At 35.8% G+C, this 17714-nt stretch overlaps 1 protein-coding gene across 1 annotated transcript in view; it reads right to left on the reverse strand.

Annotated features, from left to right (window-relative positions):
- Positions 1-17714, reverse strand: part of BRWD3 (bromodomain and WD repeat domain containing 3) — a 140310-nt gene that overhangs the window by 70441 nt on the left and 52155 nt on the right. Inside the window, exons 7-8 of the mRNA XM_019019638.4 lie at positions 5736-5896; positions 4198-4419 (exon numbers count right to left, since the gene is read on the reverse strand). Coding sequence (XP_018875183.1) covers positions 4198-4419; positions 5736-5896 — 383 coding nt within the window. The remainder of the gene's footprint in view (positions 1-4197; positions 4420-5735; positions 5897-17714) is intronic.

Below are 17714 nucleotides of genomic sequence, written 5' to 3' on the forward strand. Positions count from 1 at the left end.
GGTCTCTTTGCCAAAGTATGTCATTGCACTGCATTCACCTATTTTCAAACCATGGCTGATGGTGGGTAACTGAAACCTTGGAAAGCCAAACCGCAGATAAGGGGGACTACGATAATCAAACGACTTTTTTCAATGGCATATGACAGTATGTCCAAATTCCAGAAATAATCAGTCAGATATGATAGTGAGATCACAAGTAACTGCTAATCTCCCAAATCAAAATGCATGAAATAATTTCAAATAATCAAAATGTTGACATGAATTTTTTTCAAATTCAACACACACTGAACCCAATTCTTGCTAGCTCCCCATAAAAAGATGATATATTATTTAAATAACACAAAAAATGGCATACTTATTATTTCCTAAAGAATAAACAAAAGTAAATGGGTATAATTATCTCCTCCAAAAGTGGTCTCTTTCTCCAAAATGTAAAAATTTTAATATTTCTCTGTTTTGCTCTCAACAGAAAGAGGACAAAAGCTCAGCTTCATTAGTTTCATTAAATAAAAAATATTTTAAGTTATCCATGACTTTCACTACCAACATCTGGTAAAACCGCTATGTGGACAACTATTAAAAGAAGCCAACGTATTCCACATTAAAAATCAAATTGAGGCTGAGTGCAGTGGCTCACGTGCCTGTAATCCCAGCAATTTGGGAAGCCAAAGCCAGAGGATCGCACTTGAGTCCAGGACTCTGAGACCAGCCTAGGCAACATGTCGAATCCCTGTCTCTACAAAAAAAATACAAAATATAGCCGGATGTGGTGGCGCATGCCGGTAGTACCAGCTACTCAGGAGGTGGATGTGGGAAGATCACTTGAACCTGGGAGGTGGAGGCTACAGTGAGCCGAGATCCCACCACTGCACTCCAGCATGGGTGACAACAAAACAAAACACATCAAATTGAAATAAAAAAATCACTGAAACTAAGAATAAAAATGTCCCTCACATTAACCTAAACACAGACACACACATACTAAATCTGACTGGCAAACATCTTGCATTAAATATTAATACAAGGTATGCCAATATTCAAGTTAGAACCTGTTTATATTCTTTTTTTTTTTTAATTATACTTTAAGTTTTAGGGTACATGTGCACAACATGCAGGTTTGTTACATATGTACACATGTGCCATGTTGGTGTGCTGCACCCATTAACTCATCATTTAACATTAGGTATATCTCCTACTGCTATCCATCCCCCCTCCCCCACCCCACAACAGGCCCTGGTGTGTGATGTTCCCCTTCCTGTGTCCATGTGTTCTCATTGTTCAATTCCCACCTAAGAGTGAGAACATGCAGTGTTCGGTTTTTTGTCCTTGCGACAGTTCGCAGAGAATGATGATTTCCAGCTTCATCCATGTCCCTGCAAAGGACATGAACTCATCACTTTGTATGGCTGCATAGTATTCCATGGTGTATATGTGCCACATTTTCTTAATCCAGTCTATCATTGTTGGACATTTGGGTTGGTTCCAAGTCTTTGCTATTGTGAATAGTACTGCAATAAACATCTGTGTGCATGTGTCTTTAGAGCAGCATGATTTATAATCCTTTGGGTATATACCCAGTAATGGGATGGCTGGGTCAAATGGTATTTCTAGTTCCAAATGCCTGAGGAATCACCACACTGACTTCCACAATGGTTGAACTAGTTTACAGTCCCACCAACAGTGTAAAAGTGTTCCTGTTTCTCCATATCCTCTCCAGCACCTGTTGTTTCCTGACTTTTTAATGATTGCCATAATAACTGGTGTGAGATGGTATCTCATTGTGGTTTTGATATGCATTTCTCTGATGGCCAGTGATGATGAGCAGTTTCTCATGTGTCTCTTGGCTGCATAAATGTCTTCTTTTGAGAAGTGTCTCTTCATATCCTTCACCTACTTTTTGATGGGGTTGTTTGTTTTTTCTTGTAAATTTGTTTGAGTTCATTGTAGATTCTGGATATTAGCCCTTGGTCAGATGAGCAGGTTGCAAAAACTTTCTCCCATTCTGTAGGTTGCCTGTTCACTCTGATGGTGGTTTCTTTTGCTGTGCAGAAGCTCTTTAGTTTAATTAGATCGCATTTGTCAATTCTGGCTTTTGTTGCCATTGCTTTTGGTGTTTTAGACATGAAGTCCTTGCCCATGCCTATGTCCTGAATGGTATTGCCTAGGTTTTCTTCTAGGGTTGTTATGGTTTCAGGTCTAACATTTAAGTCTTTAATCCATCTTGAATTAATTTTTGTATAAGGTGTAAGGAAGGGATCCAGTTTCAGCTTTCTACATATGGCTAGCCAGTTTTCCCAGCACCATTTATTAAATAGGGAATCCTTTCCCCATTGCTTGTTTTTGTCAGGTTTGCCAAAGATCAGATGCTTGTAGATAAGTGGCCTTACGTCTGAGGGCTCTGTTCTGTTCCATTGGTCTATATTTCTGTTTTGGTACCAGTACCATGCTGTTTTGGTTACTGTAGCCTTGTAGTATAGTTTGAAGTCAGGTAGCGTGATGCCTCCAGCTTTGTTCTTTTGGCTTAGGACTGACTTGGCAATGCGGGCTCTTTTTTGGTTCTGTATGAACTTTAAAGTAGTTTTTTCCAATTGTGTGAAGAAAGTTATTGGTAGCTTGATGGGGATGGCATTGAATCTATAAATTACCTTGGACAGTATGGCCATCTTCACGATACTGATTCTTCCTACCCATGAGCATGGAATGTTCTTCCATTTCTTTGTATCCTCTTTTATTTCATTGAGCAGTGGTTTGCAGTTCTCCTTGAAGAGGTCCTTCACGTCCCTTGTAAGTTGGATTCCTAGGTATTTTATTCTTTTTGAAGCAATCGTGAATGGGAGTTCACTCATGATTTGGCTCTCTGTTTGTCTGTTATTGGTGTATAGGAATGCTTGATTTTTGCACATTGATTTTGTATCCTGAGACTTTGCTGAAGTTGCTTATCAGCTTCAGGAGATTTTGGGCTGAGATAATGGAGTTTTCTAAATATACAATCATGTCATCTGCAAACAGGGACAATTTGACTTCCTCTTTTCCTAATTGAATACCCTTTATTTCCTTCTCCTGCCTGATTGCCCTGGCCAGAACTTCCAGCACTATGTTGAACAGGAGTGGTGAGAGAGGGCATCCCTGTCTTGTGCCAGTTTTCAAAGGGAATGCTTCCAGTTTTTGCCCATTCAGTGTGATATTGGCTGTGGGTTTGTCACAGATAGCTCTTATTATTTTGAGATACATCCCATGAATACCTAATTTATTGAGAGTTTTTAGCATGAAGGGCTGTTGAATTTTGTCAAAGGCCTTTTCTGCATCTATTGAGATAATCATATGGTTCTTGTCTTAGGTTCTGTTTATATGCGGGATTATGTTTATTGATTTGCATATGTTGAACCAGCCTTGCATCCCAGGGATGAAGCCCAATTGATCATGGTGGAGAAGCTTTTTGATGTGTTGCTGGATTCGGTTTGCCAGTATTTTATTGAGGATTTTTGCATCAATGTTCATCAAGGATATTGGTCTAAAATTCTCTTTTTTTGTTATGTCTCTGCCAGGCTTTGGTATCAGGATGATGCTGGCCTCATAAAATGAGTTAGGGAGGATTCCCTCTTTTTCTATTGATTGGAATAGTTTCAGAAGGAATGGTACCAGCTCCTCCTTGCACCTCTGGTAGAATTCGGCTGTGAATCCATCTGGTCCTGGACTTTTTTTGGTTGGTAAGCTATTAATTATTGCCTCAATTTCAGAGCCTGTTATTGGTCTATTCAGAGATTCAAGTTCTTCCTGGTTTAGTCTTGGGAGGGTGTATGTGTCGAGGAATTTATCCATTTCTTCTAGATTGTCTAGTTTATTTGCATAGAGGTGTTTACGGTATTCTCTGATGGTAGAACCCATTTATATCCTAATAGGAAAGAGTGTGCTCTTAAGGCATTTACAGGTTTTCTCCCTTCTTAACAAATACAAATAAGATATCTCACTCTATTTATAGAACTTTTTAAATCATCTTTTTAGTTATTTATTTAAAAAGATAATCATATGAAAAACGAACTTAAAAAAATACCTTGCTGCAGGGTAGGAGCAAAGTCCAGAATAGAGGATTTTTCTCTTGTTATTCTTTGGGCTATTATCTATAGAATGTAACATGAAATGCAGAGAATTCTCACCTTTTTTACATATGTTCAAGCTAAATTTTATCACTTTTCTTACCTGTATGGAAGTAATAGAAGCTGAATGGCCCTGAAGGACTGCAACGGGTGCACAAGTTCGAAGACACCATACTCTTACTACCTTATCACAGCTGCCTGCGGCAATAAGAGTGTTTTCATAGTTAACAGCCATGTCAGAAATTTCAGCAGAGTGTCCACGAAGTGTAGCAAGAAGGCGTCCATCATCTGTAGCCCAAATTTTTACTAAACAGTCATCTGAACCCTACAGTAACAAAAGGACAATAGGTTTATAATGAAGCAGAAATTCACAATACCCCCACCCAAAAAATAGCCAAAAAGAAGATTTTATTAAATTACTTCCAAGCCTTTACTTTCTAGTCTCCTCTCTACATATAACAGGGATCCAGTAGGCAAGTATAAATGATGTCCAAATGATAGCAATAACAAAGCATTGTCCAAAGTGACAATCGCATTTGTGAAGAACTTTTCAAAATTACCACCAATCCTGACAATGCAAAATATTTTAAACTCACTTTTTAGTGATTTGGCATTAAGTATTTTTACCATCATTTCTTTCTTTAGGCTTGACAGCCTTTTTTATAAATTATTTAAATATTTTTTCCACAAATTATTCAGAATTTAACCTAAAGTCTACATGCATTTCTCAGTAAACATGAGGCTACGCGTTAATGATAATTTCTGGTAAAAATACATTAAACTTCCTTTTGAGAATTTCAGAAGAGTGAACAGTAAAAAGCAATTCTACTCTACTATGGTAGAAAAGTTACTTAACAATTATGTATTTATTAAAATATAGCATTCATCATCCTCATCATGATCACTAACATCCAAATACTTATGTGACGCATTTAGAGCCATTAAGTCATTAATGGAAGAGTCCAAAATAAACTCTAAGGTGTAATAACTTCCCGAATAACTTCCACTTCATTCGTTGTAGCATACAAATATAAAAATAAAATTATGCTATTACCCACACTTCTATGTTAATACTAAAGCAATGAGATTAAGCTTTCTTTTGGAAATACTGGTGTACTACAATTTTGTACTCAAAAGCATACAGTATTATCTGCTTAATAAAAATTCAGCTTAAAAAATAACCAGTACTAAAACCAAAAAAAAGATATAAAAAATAGCTATAATCTTCATCACGGTGTAGTTCAACTATCTAATCAAAAAAAGTGATGAAATCATTATTTAGGCAAAACTGGCAGCAATTACACTGAGTGACACATTAACAAACATTTAATAAATGTTTGTTAAAATTGAATGAAATGAAATTGAGTACACTTGTTTCACATAAATTAACCACTTCTAGAATATAAGGTCTTCTGAAGATTTAACTTTTTAAAATTAAACTTCCAAGAAGATAGTAAACATTTTTGTTCACTCGTTTACTTATATAAAATGAGAAAATTTTTTCAATTTCCACTCATCTTTTTCTGCACCCATATATCCAAAAAAAGTGAACTGCTTACAAAGCACAATGCAATGCCATGCAGTCTGGCTTCAATTGTTGTAATTCTATGTATGTTACCATATTATAAATTTTACACTCACTGTAAAAATTCTTCTCCCGCTTCGGTCAAATGCTACACAGTAGACAGATGACAAGTGCCCCAGAATTCTCTTATGCATCTTAATGTGCTGGTAAGCAGATGAAGGGAAAATATGACCAAAGCGACTACAGCCGGTTAATTGCCTGGCAGAGGTGATATTCACTGAAAAAAAATACGAAATTAACTTAAAACTTAAAAGTGAAACTGATTTCATGAAATTAAGTCATAAATATTAAGATGAGACAAAACAGAGTACATATATTATAGCAATTCTGCCCTGTGAGAAGTCTAAATTCCCTTACATAGTTCATGATTTTATGAACTCCAGTTTACTACAAGAAAGCACCAAGAATACTCTTCCATTAAATCCCAAGGGTCTGATATTCTGCTTGGCTTACTGTGGTTTCTCAAGCACATTCTCCTTTTGCCTTTCTTGGTACGCTATAGTCAAAGAGACTGTCATTTTAAATATATAGGTAAATCTTTCTATAACATGAAGAAATTTTAGAATAAAACTGTACTTGGTTAAGTATATTCCTCTAAAAAATTATACAGGAATTTCATAAATTCTTGTCCTACCTCCTCACACCTATCCACCATATGTATGACTGCCCCTAAAAATTCAAGAGTAATACAGGTAAAAAAAAAACTATACAGTGAAAATATAAGGAATCTATGATGTTACAAATATTTTATGTTACAAACAACCTAGGTTTGTCTATGGGTTCTTTCCTTTTGGTTTCTGAATTTAGAGGCTCTCCCTCTAGTTAACAATGAACTTTAAAGGCTTCATCTCCTATGAAGTCATTTTAAGTCCTATCTCATTTTTTTTTCTTGTTCGCTTTGCCTTGTTCTCCATTTTCTTAAAAAAAAAATGCCATAATATAGCATAAGTCTACACAATTCTTCTCCAAATACCACGTGGATTCTGCTCATAGCTAAAAAACAAATCTTGATCTCTATGTAAAAATTTACAGCCACCCACTTGCCCTGTGAAATCCTTCATCTTCCCTTATACACTAAAAGTGCTTAACACCCCACACAATGTATTTTAATCAAAACATAGGCTCCCTATAACTTCAAAGGTCACCTTGAGGCAAAGTGACATTTTACCACACTACATAAATAATATAGTACAAAATGAAAATAGCTTCATGTTCAAGCAGGGCAAGATTAAAGCAAGAACTGAGTTCTAGCTAGATTAGTATGATTAGAACCATGCCACAATCAAAAATATGAAATCTTTCAACATCTCACAATTTTAAGAGCAATGAAGTCTTTCTTTCAGGCAAAGGCAGATCCACTGGCCATTTTAACTGACAAAATGACAAAAAATGAATAATGAATAGCAAAATCAGTGACATGTTGAATATAAACAATTAGAACACATAAGAGACCTGAGTAGTTATGTAATACTGCAAGATGCTGAGTAAATAATGGGAGGAACTGCATAAGCATCAGTATCAGGCAAGAGGATTTCTTTTTGGCAGGTGTTCCCATCTCAACCACAAGAAAATCCCATGACTCCAAGATAGGAAGGACTGGTACCCTAATTTGGGACTTCAGAAATCTTCCTTCTCCAGTGAAACATTTCTTACTGCTCTGAGTTCCTTAAAACAATCAACCATTACTTCTGCTTTGCTTTTGTCTCTTCATACTTTGCAGGTAGATGCAGGGGAGAAAGGTTACTTTAAGGCAGGGCTTCTCAACCTTGAAACTATTGATATTCTCTGTTGAATGATTCTTTGCTGTGGGGACTTTCCATTGTAGGGTGTTTTGCAGCATCCCTCACCTGTCCCCACTACATGCTAGTAGGATCCCCCCCCACACTAAGTTGTGACAAACAAAAATATCTCTAGATGTTGTCTAGGGTAAGAAACTGCCCCAGATTAAAATCACTGCTTGCAGTATAAAAGCAAAAAACATCATTACCAATAGAAGGGGAAAAAAAAAAACAAAACAGAAAAGCAATTTTGAGAAGGGGAGCTGCAGGAGATAGAAAGCAAATCCATGAACATGGGATATCTTTCCATTTATTTGAATCTTCAATTTCTTTCATCAATGTTTTATAGTTTTCACTATACAGCTCTTTCACCTATACTTAAATTTACTCCAAAGTACTTTCTTAGATTCTATCGTAAATGGAATTGTTTCACTGAGTTCTTTGGATAGTTCATTGTTAGAGTTTAGAAACAATGTAGATTGTCAAGTTCATTTTGTAATCTGCAACATTACTCAATTTGTATATCAGTTATAAGAGGGTTCTTTTGGTGGATTTTTAGGGTTTTCTACATATAAGATCATGTCATCAGAAAACAGAAAATTTCACTCCTTCTTTTACTATATGGATGGATTTTGTTTCTTTCATTTTCATTTGTTTCTTTCATTTTCTGGCCTAAATGCACTGGCTCAGACTTCCTGTGCTACATTGAATATAAGTGGCGAGAATGGGCATCTTTTTATTAGAGATGGGGTTTCAACATGTTAGTCACGCTGGTCTTGAAATCCTGACCTCAGATGATTCGCCCACCTCAGCCTCCCAAAGTGCTGGTGTTACAGGCATGAGCCGCCGTGCCCAGCCAAGATACATTCCTTCTATATCTCTTATGTTGAGATTTTATTATGAATACATGTTGAATTTTGTCAAATACTATTTCTGCATCTATTGAAATGATCACACAGGTTTGGTGATCTGCCCACCTCAGCCTCCCAAAGTGCTGGGATTACAGGCATGAGCCACTGCACCCAGCCTTTTGCATCTATTCTCAAAAGGGATATTGGCCTTTAGTTTCCCTGTATTAACACTGCCTGAATTTGGTATCAGGGTAATGCTGACCTCATAAAATGAATTTGAAAGTATTCTCTCCTCTTCAATTTTTTGGAAGAGTTTGAAAAACATTAGTGTAAGTTCTGCTTTAAATGTTTGGTAGAATTCAACAGAAAAGCCATTTGGTCCTAAGCTTTTATTTGATGGAAGACTTTTTATTACTGACTCAATCTCATTACTTGTTATTTGTCTGTTCAGTTTCCACTTTCATCTCTGATTCTGAGTCTTTTCTTTTGTTTTTTTTCCTAAGTCTACCTAAAAATTTGTCAATATTGTTTACCTTTTCAACAAACCAACTTTAAGATTTGTTAATCTTTTCTGTTGTTTTTCAAGTCTCTATCTTGTCTATTTCTGCTCCAATCTTCCTTATTCCTTCCTTCTGCTAAGGTTGGGCATACTTTGTTCATCTTTTTCTAGTTCCTTGAGGTTCAATGTTAATATTTTCTATCTTTTTTAATGTTTATTGCTATAAACTTACCTCTCAGGACTGTTTTTGCTGCATCCCATAAGTTTTGGTAGGTTGCGTTTCCATTTTCATTTGCCTCAATTTCCCTTTTAATTTATTCTTTGACTTATGGTTTTTCAAAAGTATGTTGCTTAATTTGCATACATCTGTGAGCCTTCCAAGATTACTCCTGTTATTTTTAGTCTCATGCCATTGTAATTAGAAAAGATGCTTAATATTATTTCAATCTTCTTAAATTTGTTAAGACTTGCTTTGTGTCCTAAAATACGATCTATCCTGGAGAATATTCCACATGTACTTGAGCTGAAATGTTCTATAAATGTCTATTAGGACCAATTAGTCTGAAATGTGGTTTAAGTACAATGTTTCCTTATTGATTTTCTGTCTACATAATCTGTCCAATGTTGAAAGTGAGGTATTGATGTCTCCTATTATTGTATTGCAGTTGCAGTGTCTCTCTCTCTCTTCCTCCCTCCCTCCCTTCAGTTTTTATTATACATGGCTTATATATTTAGGTGCTCCAATGTTGGGTGCATATATATTTACAACTGCCAAACTTCTTGATGAACTAACATCTCTATCATTACATATGACGTTTTTTGTCACTATTCACTTTTTAAATTCTCTTATATCTGATATAAAGAAAACTACTCCTGTTCTCTTTTGGATTCCATTTGTATGGAACATATTTTCCATCTCTCCATTTTCAGTCTATGGGTGTCCTTAGAGATGATGAGTCTCCTGTAGGCAGCATATTATTGGGTCATGGTTTTTCATCCATTCAGCAGCTCAGTGTCAAAAATGTCCATTCTACCCAACAACATTTACAGATCTAATGCAATCTCTATGAAAATTTCAATGACATTTTTCACATAAATAGAAAAAAAATCCTAAAATTCAAGTGAAACCAGAAAAGACCCCAAACAGCTAAAACACTCTTATGCAAAAACAATGAAGCTAGAGGCATCATGCTCCCTGATTTTAAAATGTATGATAAAGCTTATTTAATAGAAACAGCATGATACTGACGTAGAAACAGACACATCAACCAAGGGAACAGGATATAAAGTCCAGAAATTCACCCAAGCATTTAAAATAAAACAATATTCAACATAGATTCCAAGAACACACAATGGGGAAAGGACAGTTTCTTCAATAAGTGGTGCTGGGAAACTGGATATCTACATGCAAAAGAATGAAATTGAACCCTATTCTCATAACATGTACAAAAACCAACTCAAAATGAATCAAAGATTTAAACAGAAGATATCAAACAGTAAGGTTCCTAGAAGAAAACATAAGGGAAAAGCTTCAGAACATTGTTCTAGCCAATGATTTCTTGGGTAGGACTCCAAACACAGGCAACAAAATCACAAATAGACAAATGGGATAGTATCAAACTAAAAAGCTTCTGTACAGCAAAGGAAATGATTAGCAGACAGATGATACAACTCACAGATTGGGAGAAAATACCTGCATACCATCTATCTGATAAGGGGTTAATATCTAAAATATATAAGAAACTCAATAGCAAAAAAAAGTAATTAAAAATGGGCAAAAGGTCTGAACAAACATTTCTCAAAAGACGACATACAAATGGCCAATGGATATACGAAAAAATGCTCAACATCTCCAGTCATCAGGGACATGCAAATTAAAGGAACAATGATATATCACTTCACACCTGTTAGAATGGGTATTATCAAAAAGACAAATACTAATCTGTTGGTAAGGACATAGAGAAAAGGAAAAGTCTTGCATACTGTTGGCAGCAATGTAAATTGAAACATTTTGGAAAATAGTATGGAGGTTCCTCAAGAAACTGAAAATGGAAATACCATATGATCCAGTAATCCTACTTCTGGATATATATTCAAAGGGATTGAAATCAATGTCAAAGAGATGTCTGCACTCTCATGTTCGTTGCAGCATTAGTCACAATAGCCAAGATATGGTTGCAATCTAAGTGTCCATCAGATGAATGAATCAATGTGTTTTATACACACACACACACACACACACACACACACACACACACACACATGCAAAAATCATTAAGTCTTATAAAGGAAAGAAATTGGAAATTATGCCATTCACAACAACTTGGATGAAATTAGAAGACATTATGCTAAGTGAAATAAGCCAAGCACAGAAAAACAAATACTGGTTGATATCATTTATGTAGAAGCTAAAAAAGTTGATTTCATAAAAACAGAGTAGAAAGGTAGTTACCAGAGGATACAAGGAAAGGAGAGGGGTGAGGAAAGGGGAGATGCTGATCAAAGGGCACAAAGTTTCAGTTAGACTGGAGCAACAAGTTTTGAGATTTACTGTACTACATGGTGACCACAGTTAATAATAATAAAATGTGTATTTCAAAATTGCTAAAAGAATAGATTTGTAATGTTCTCACCACAAGAAAATGTTGGTGAGGTGATGGATATGCTAATTAGTTTGGTTTAATCTTTCTGTAATGTATACATAGATCAAAACATGACATTGTACGCCTTGAATATACAAAATTATTTGCCAATAAAAATGAATAAATGAATGAAACAAACAAAAAGAGAAGGACAGCAAGAGCCACAGAAAGAGAGGGGAAAATAAATAACTACCAGAAAGAAAATCCACTCATTCATCTAACAAATATTTGAGTTCCTTAATGGCCAAAGAAACACAGCTAAGTACATAAGCAAACTACATTTTTTTAAAACTATTTTGTTACTCATACAAATTCATGGGCTATGTGTGCAATTTTGTTACATGCAAAGATTGCATAGTGGTCAAGGCAGGGTTTTTAGGGCATACAACACCCAAATATGATACACTGTACTCATTAAGTAATTTCTCAACATCCATTCCCCTCCCACAGCCTCACCCTTCTGAGTCTCCACTGTCTACCATTCCACTCTCTACATCCAGATGTACACATTTTGTAGCACCCACTTATGAGTTCATGAGAAAATGTGATATTTGACTTTCTGTACCTGGCTTGTTTCACTTAAGATAATGACCTCCACTTCCATCTGTATTGCTGCAAATAACATGACTTCATTTTTTTTATGGCTGAATAGTACTTGATTATGTATATATAGCACATTTTCCTTTTTTTATTTTTTCAATTTATTCATTTTTATTTTATTATTATTATTATTATTATTATTATTATTATTATTATTATTATTTTAAACACGATCTTGCTTTGTCGCCCAGGCTGGAATGCAGTGGCACTATCACAGCTCACTGCAGCCAAGACCTCCTGGGCTCAACTGATCCTCCCACCTCAGCCTCCTGAGTTGCTGGGACCACAGGTGTGTGCCACCATGCCCAGCTAATTTTTTGCTGTTGTTTTAGAGATTGGGTCTCTCTGTTGCCCAGGCTGGTCTTGAATTCCTGGGCTCAAGTGATCCTTTCACGTTGGCCTTCCAAAGCATTTTCTTTATCCATTCATCCACTGATGGACACTTAAGTTGATTTCATATCTTTGCTATTGTGAATAGTGCCATTATAAACATACTAGTGCAAGTATCTTTTTGATATAATGATTTATTTTCCTCTGGGGTATATACCCAGTAATGGGTTTGCTGGATTGAATGGACATTCTATTTTTAGTTCTTTGAGAAATCTCCACACTATTTACCACAGAGGCTGTACTTATTTATAATCCTACCAACAGTGTGTTAAGAGTTCTTTTCTGCACAGCCTCACCAACATGTTTTTTTAAAATATATATTTTTATTAATAGCCAATCTGACAGAGGTAAGATGATATTTCATTGTGGTTTTAATTTAAATTTCTGTGATAATTAGTGATGTTGAGCATTTTTTCTTTCTTTCTTTCTTCCTTCCTTCCTTCCTCCCTCCCTCTTTCTCTTTCTTTCTTTCTTTTTTTTTTTCTCTCTCTCTCTTTCTTTCTTTCTTTCTTGAGATGAAGTCTTGCTCTGTCACCCAGGCTGAAGTGCAGTGGCACCATATCAGCTCACTGCAACCTCCACCTCCCAGGTTCAGGCTCCTGCCTTAGCCTCCTGAGTAGCTGGGATTACAGGTGCCCGCCACCACGCCCAGCTAATTTTTGTATTTTTAGTAGAGACAGGGTTTTGTCATATTGGCCAGGCTGGTCTCAAACTCCTGACCTCAGGTGATCCACCAGCCTCAGCCTCCCAAAGTGCTGGGACTATAGGCGTGAACCACCACACCCGGCCGAGCATTTTTTCGTATACCTGTTGGCCATTTGCACGTCTTCTTTTGAAAAATATCTATTTATGTCTTTAACCACTTGTTAATGGGATTGTTTCTGAGTTTTGTTGTTGAGTTGAGTTCCTTGTATATTTTGGTTATTAGTCCCCTATCAGATGGATAATTTGCAATTATTTTCTCCAATTCTACACATTCTACAGATTGTCTCTTCACTCTGCTGGTGCTTCTTTTGTTGTGCATAAGCTTTTTAGTACTTTAGGACTTCAGTAAGTCCCATTTGTCTATTTTTGTTATTGTTGCCTGTGCTTTTCAGTTTTTTTTTTTTTTTTAGATGGAGTTTCACTCTTGTCACCCAGGCTGGAGTGCAGTGGTGTGATCTCGGCTCACTGCAACCTCTACCTCCCAGGTTCAAGGAATCCTCCTGCCTCAGCCTCCTGAGTAGCTGGGATTACAGGCGGCTGCCACCACGTCTAGCTAATTTTTTGTATTTTAAGTAGAGACAGGCTTTTGCCATGTTGGGCAGGCTGATCTTGAACTCCTGACCTCAGGTGATCTGCCCACCTCAACCTCCCAAAGTGCTGGGGTAACAGACATGAGCCACCACACCCGGCCTTGAGGTCTTACTCGTAAATTTTTTGCCTAGACCAATGTCCAAAAGAGTTTTTGCTGTTTTCCCCTATTATTTTTATAGTTGTGGGTATTACATTTAAGTTTTTAATTCATCTTGAGTTGATTTTTTATATGGTTAGAGATACGGGTCCAGTTTTATTCTGCTGCATATGAACATTCATTTATCCCAGCACTGTTTATAGTAGAGGGTGTCCTTTTCCCAATGCATGTTCTTGTCAGCTTTGTCAAAGATCAGTTGGCTATAAATATGTAGATTTATTTCTGGGTTTTCTATTCTGTTCCTTTGGTCTGTTTGTCTATTTTTATACCCGTACAATGCTGTTTTGGTTACTAGAACCTTGCAATGTAATTTACATCAGGTAACATGATGTCTCCAGCTTTGTTCTTTTTGCTCAGGACTACTGTGGCTATCTGCACTCTTTTTGGTTCCATATGAATTTTAGGATTATTTTTTATTTCTGTGAAAATGATATTGGTATTTTCATGGAGATTACACTGAATCTGTAGGTTGCTTTCAGCAGTATGATCATTTTAACAATATTGTTTTTTACAATCCATGAGCACAGGCTATTTTTCTACTTGTTTGTGTCATCTACAATTTCCTAAGTGTTCTGTAGTTTTCTATGTAGAGATCTTTCACCTCCTTGGTTAAATATATTCCTAGATTTTTGGGGTTTTTTTGTAGCTATTATTGGCTTCTTGATTTTGTCTTAACTTGGTCACTTTTGGTGTACAGAAATGCTACTAATTTTTGTACTTTGATTTTGTAACCTGAAACTTAACTGAATTCATTTATCAAATCTAGTAGTCCTTTGGAGGAGTCTTTAGAATTTTCTAGGTATAAGACCATATCATCAGCAAACAGAGGTAATTTGACTTCCTCTTTTCCAATTTGGATGCCTTTTATTTCTTCTCTCATCTGACCACTCTCGCTAGGATTTCCATTACTATGTTGAATAGGAGGAGTGAAAGCAGGCACTCTCTTGTCTTGCTCCAGTTCTTAGAAGAAATGTTTTCAGCTTTCCCTCATTCAATATGACACTAGCTGTAGGTTTATCATACATGCCCTTTATTATTTTCAGATATGTTCCTTCTATGCCCAATTTGTTGAGGATTTTTACCAAAAAGGAATGCTGAAGCCGGGCATGGTGGCTCACGCCTATTATCCCAGCACTTTGAGAGGCTGAGGCAGGCAGATCACTTGAGGTCAGGAGTTTGAGACCAGCCTGGCCAACATGGTGAAACCCCATCTCTACTAAAATAACAAAAAATTAGCCAGATGTGGTGGTGTACACCTGTAATCCCAGTTACTCAGGAGGCTGAGGCCAGAGAATCTCTTGAACCCAGAAGGCGGAGGTTGCAGTAAGCCGAGATGGCGCCACTGGACTCCAGCCTGGGCAACAGAGCGAAACTCCGTTTCAAATTAAAAAAAAAAAAAAAAAAAAGGAATACTGAATTTTAAGAAATGCTTTTTCTGCCATCTACTGAGATGATTATGGTTTCTTCCTCGATTCTGTTTATGTGATGTATTTCATTTACAGATTTGTAAATGTTGAACCATCTTTGCATCTCTGGTATATTATCTTTTAGCTGTGCTGTTAGTTTACTTTTAAAAACTGCTTTACAAAAAAAGTAAAAATTGAAAAAATTGAAAATATTTACAAGATGGAAAAATCTTAATATTTTAAAATACATATAAAACTAATGAGCTATAAGAACACCATCAACACCCAAAAGATGATTTGGTAAAAAAAAGTTAACAGATAAGGTACAATATAGGAAATATAAATAATATGCTGACTCACAGAAAACATACAACTATTTTGCCAGTTATCAAAGAAATTTAAATGAAAATGAGGCATAAATTTACACCTAATAAATTAGCATTTCTAAAAATTCAAAAACCTAATGTTAGCAATTACTACTTGAAACTGATATACACCTCTATTTCTAAAAGCACCATACAGTGAGATGATCCCTTAGGAAAATAACTTGGCAATATACTTGAAGAGCCATGAAAACATGCACATCCATTACTCCACCTCTGGGCATCTATCCTGGGGACATAACTGATTAGCAAAAAACAGTTACATATATAAAATATTTAAAGTAGTACTATTTATGAAGCCAGTGAATTAAAAACAACCTACAAGTCCAGTATCAAGGGAATGGTTATGTATTAAATTATGGAATATTTGATAGACTATTACATAGCAATCAATAATATAAAAAGCAATGTGAAAAAAATTAGGGGTTACACAGCAAAAATGTAAAATACAAAATTATGTGTACACTATCAACTATGTAAATTTATGCACAAATGTATGGATAAGGACCATAAAGAAACAAGAGAAATGAAGCCAACTGCTTTGTGTTAAAAGAATGAGGAAAATTTTAAAATTTCACTTAATACTTTTCAAAATACATTTTTATCTTAAACATACATTTTCTATTAGGTTCTTCCCAATAGTCACTAATACCTATTCAAGAAAAATCTAACATAAGGTATGACATATATCATTAAATGTTCCTTCTCCCAGTTCAGTGGTTTATTTATTTATTCATCTGGCACTGGAAATGATATCTCTATATTTTTTCTCAGTGATTGTTAATATAAACAAGTCTTAGTCTCTATACATTAAGAAATAACGTCGGCTCATGCCTGTAATCCCAGCACTTTGGGAGGGTGAGGTGGGCAGATCACCTGAGGTCAGGAGTTCGAGACCAGCCTGATCAACATGGAGAAACCCCCGTCTCTACTAAAAATACAAAAATTAGCTGGGCCTGGTGGTGCATGCCTGTAATCCCAGCTACTCTGGAGGCTGAGGCAGGAGAATTGCTTGAACCTGGGAGGTGGAGGTAGCAGTGAGCCGAGATCGCACCATTGTACTCCAGCCTGGGCAACAAGAGCGAAACTCCGTCTCAAAAAAAAAAAAAAAAAAAAAAAAAGAAACAATGTCAACACTCTCTTTTGCATGTATTCTCCATTTAGCCATTATTTTTTAGTACTGATTCTTGCTTTACTTACTACAGTAGCCTTTATTAGGAACACGTTCCCCAAATGTTAATGGTTGATAATTGATTATACGGATACAATTGAAAAGTGTTCACTTCTGACCAATTCGTGAGTATTTTACTGGGAAGAACTGGATCTCATTCTTCTAGCATGAATATCACACACTTCCTTGGGGGGAGGAGAATGCTCCAAACCATTTTTCCTTTTCTCTAAAGTAACAGTTTAAAAAATGAACACACACATACACACTTGCACACATACACAAACATGCACAAGGCTATCACTGTGTTCTATCTAAATGTCTCTATCAAATGCCACTGAGTGAACTGTTTCTTTTTAGTTTTATTATAAGCATGATGCAAGTCTAGAGATGAGCAATTTAACTTCCCCTGTAAGTAGAATGAAGTATTAAATGTAAGAAACAACTACAAATAAATGATCAAAAAACCCCATACTCCTAGCCTGATGTATTCACTATAATGGCATCATTACATTCTCACGGTTAAACTTCAAAATCTATAATACTTCAAGGTTATGTAATAAGTTTTAGTATATATAATTAGTTACTTTGATTAGTAACTTAATTATTTCAAAAGCACCCTAAAAGTTAAGTAACATTATCCCAGGCTCTATTTACTAAAAAATTTAACTCCACTATGTCACAAAAGTAAAATGGCAATACACTTCTAAAAACTCATTAAAACAGGGCAATCAATCAACATAATTTTAGTCAAGAAAACAATGTGTGCTTCTTCACCCACTGTTGTTAAGAATTTGCAACTTATAAAAAACAATACTTATGACTCCTTTATATTTTGAAAGCTGAGATTACAGTCAGTTTCCAA

Source organism: Gorilla gorilla, chromosome X (assembly GCF_029281585.2).
Source record: "Gorilla gorilla gorilla isolate KB3781 chromosome X, NHGRI_mGorGor1-v2.1_pri, whole genome shotgun sequence".
In the NCBI taxonomy this organism is placed as follows: domain Eukaryota; kingdom Metazoa; phylum Chordata; class Mammalia; order Primates; family Hominidae; genus Gorilla; species Gorilla gorilla.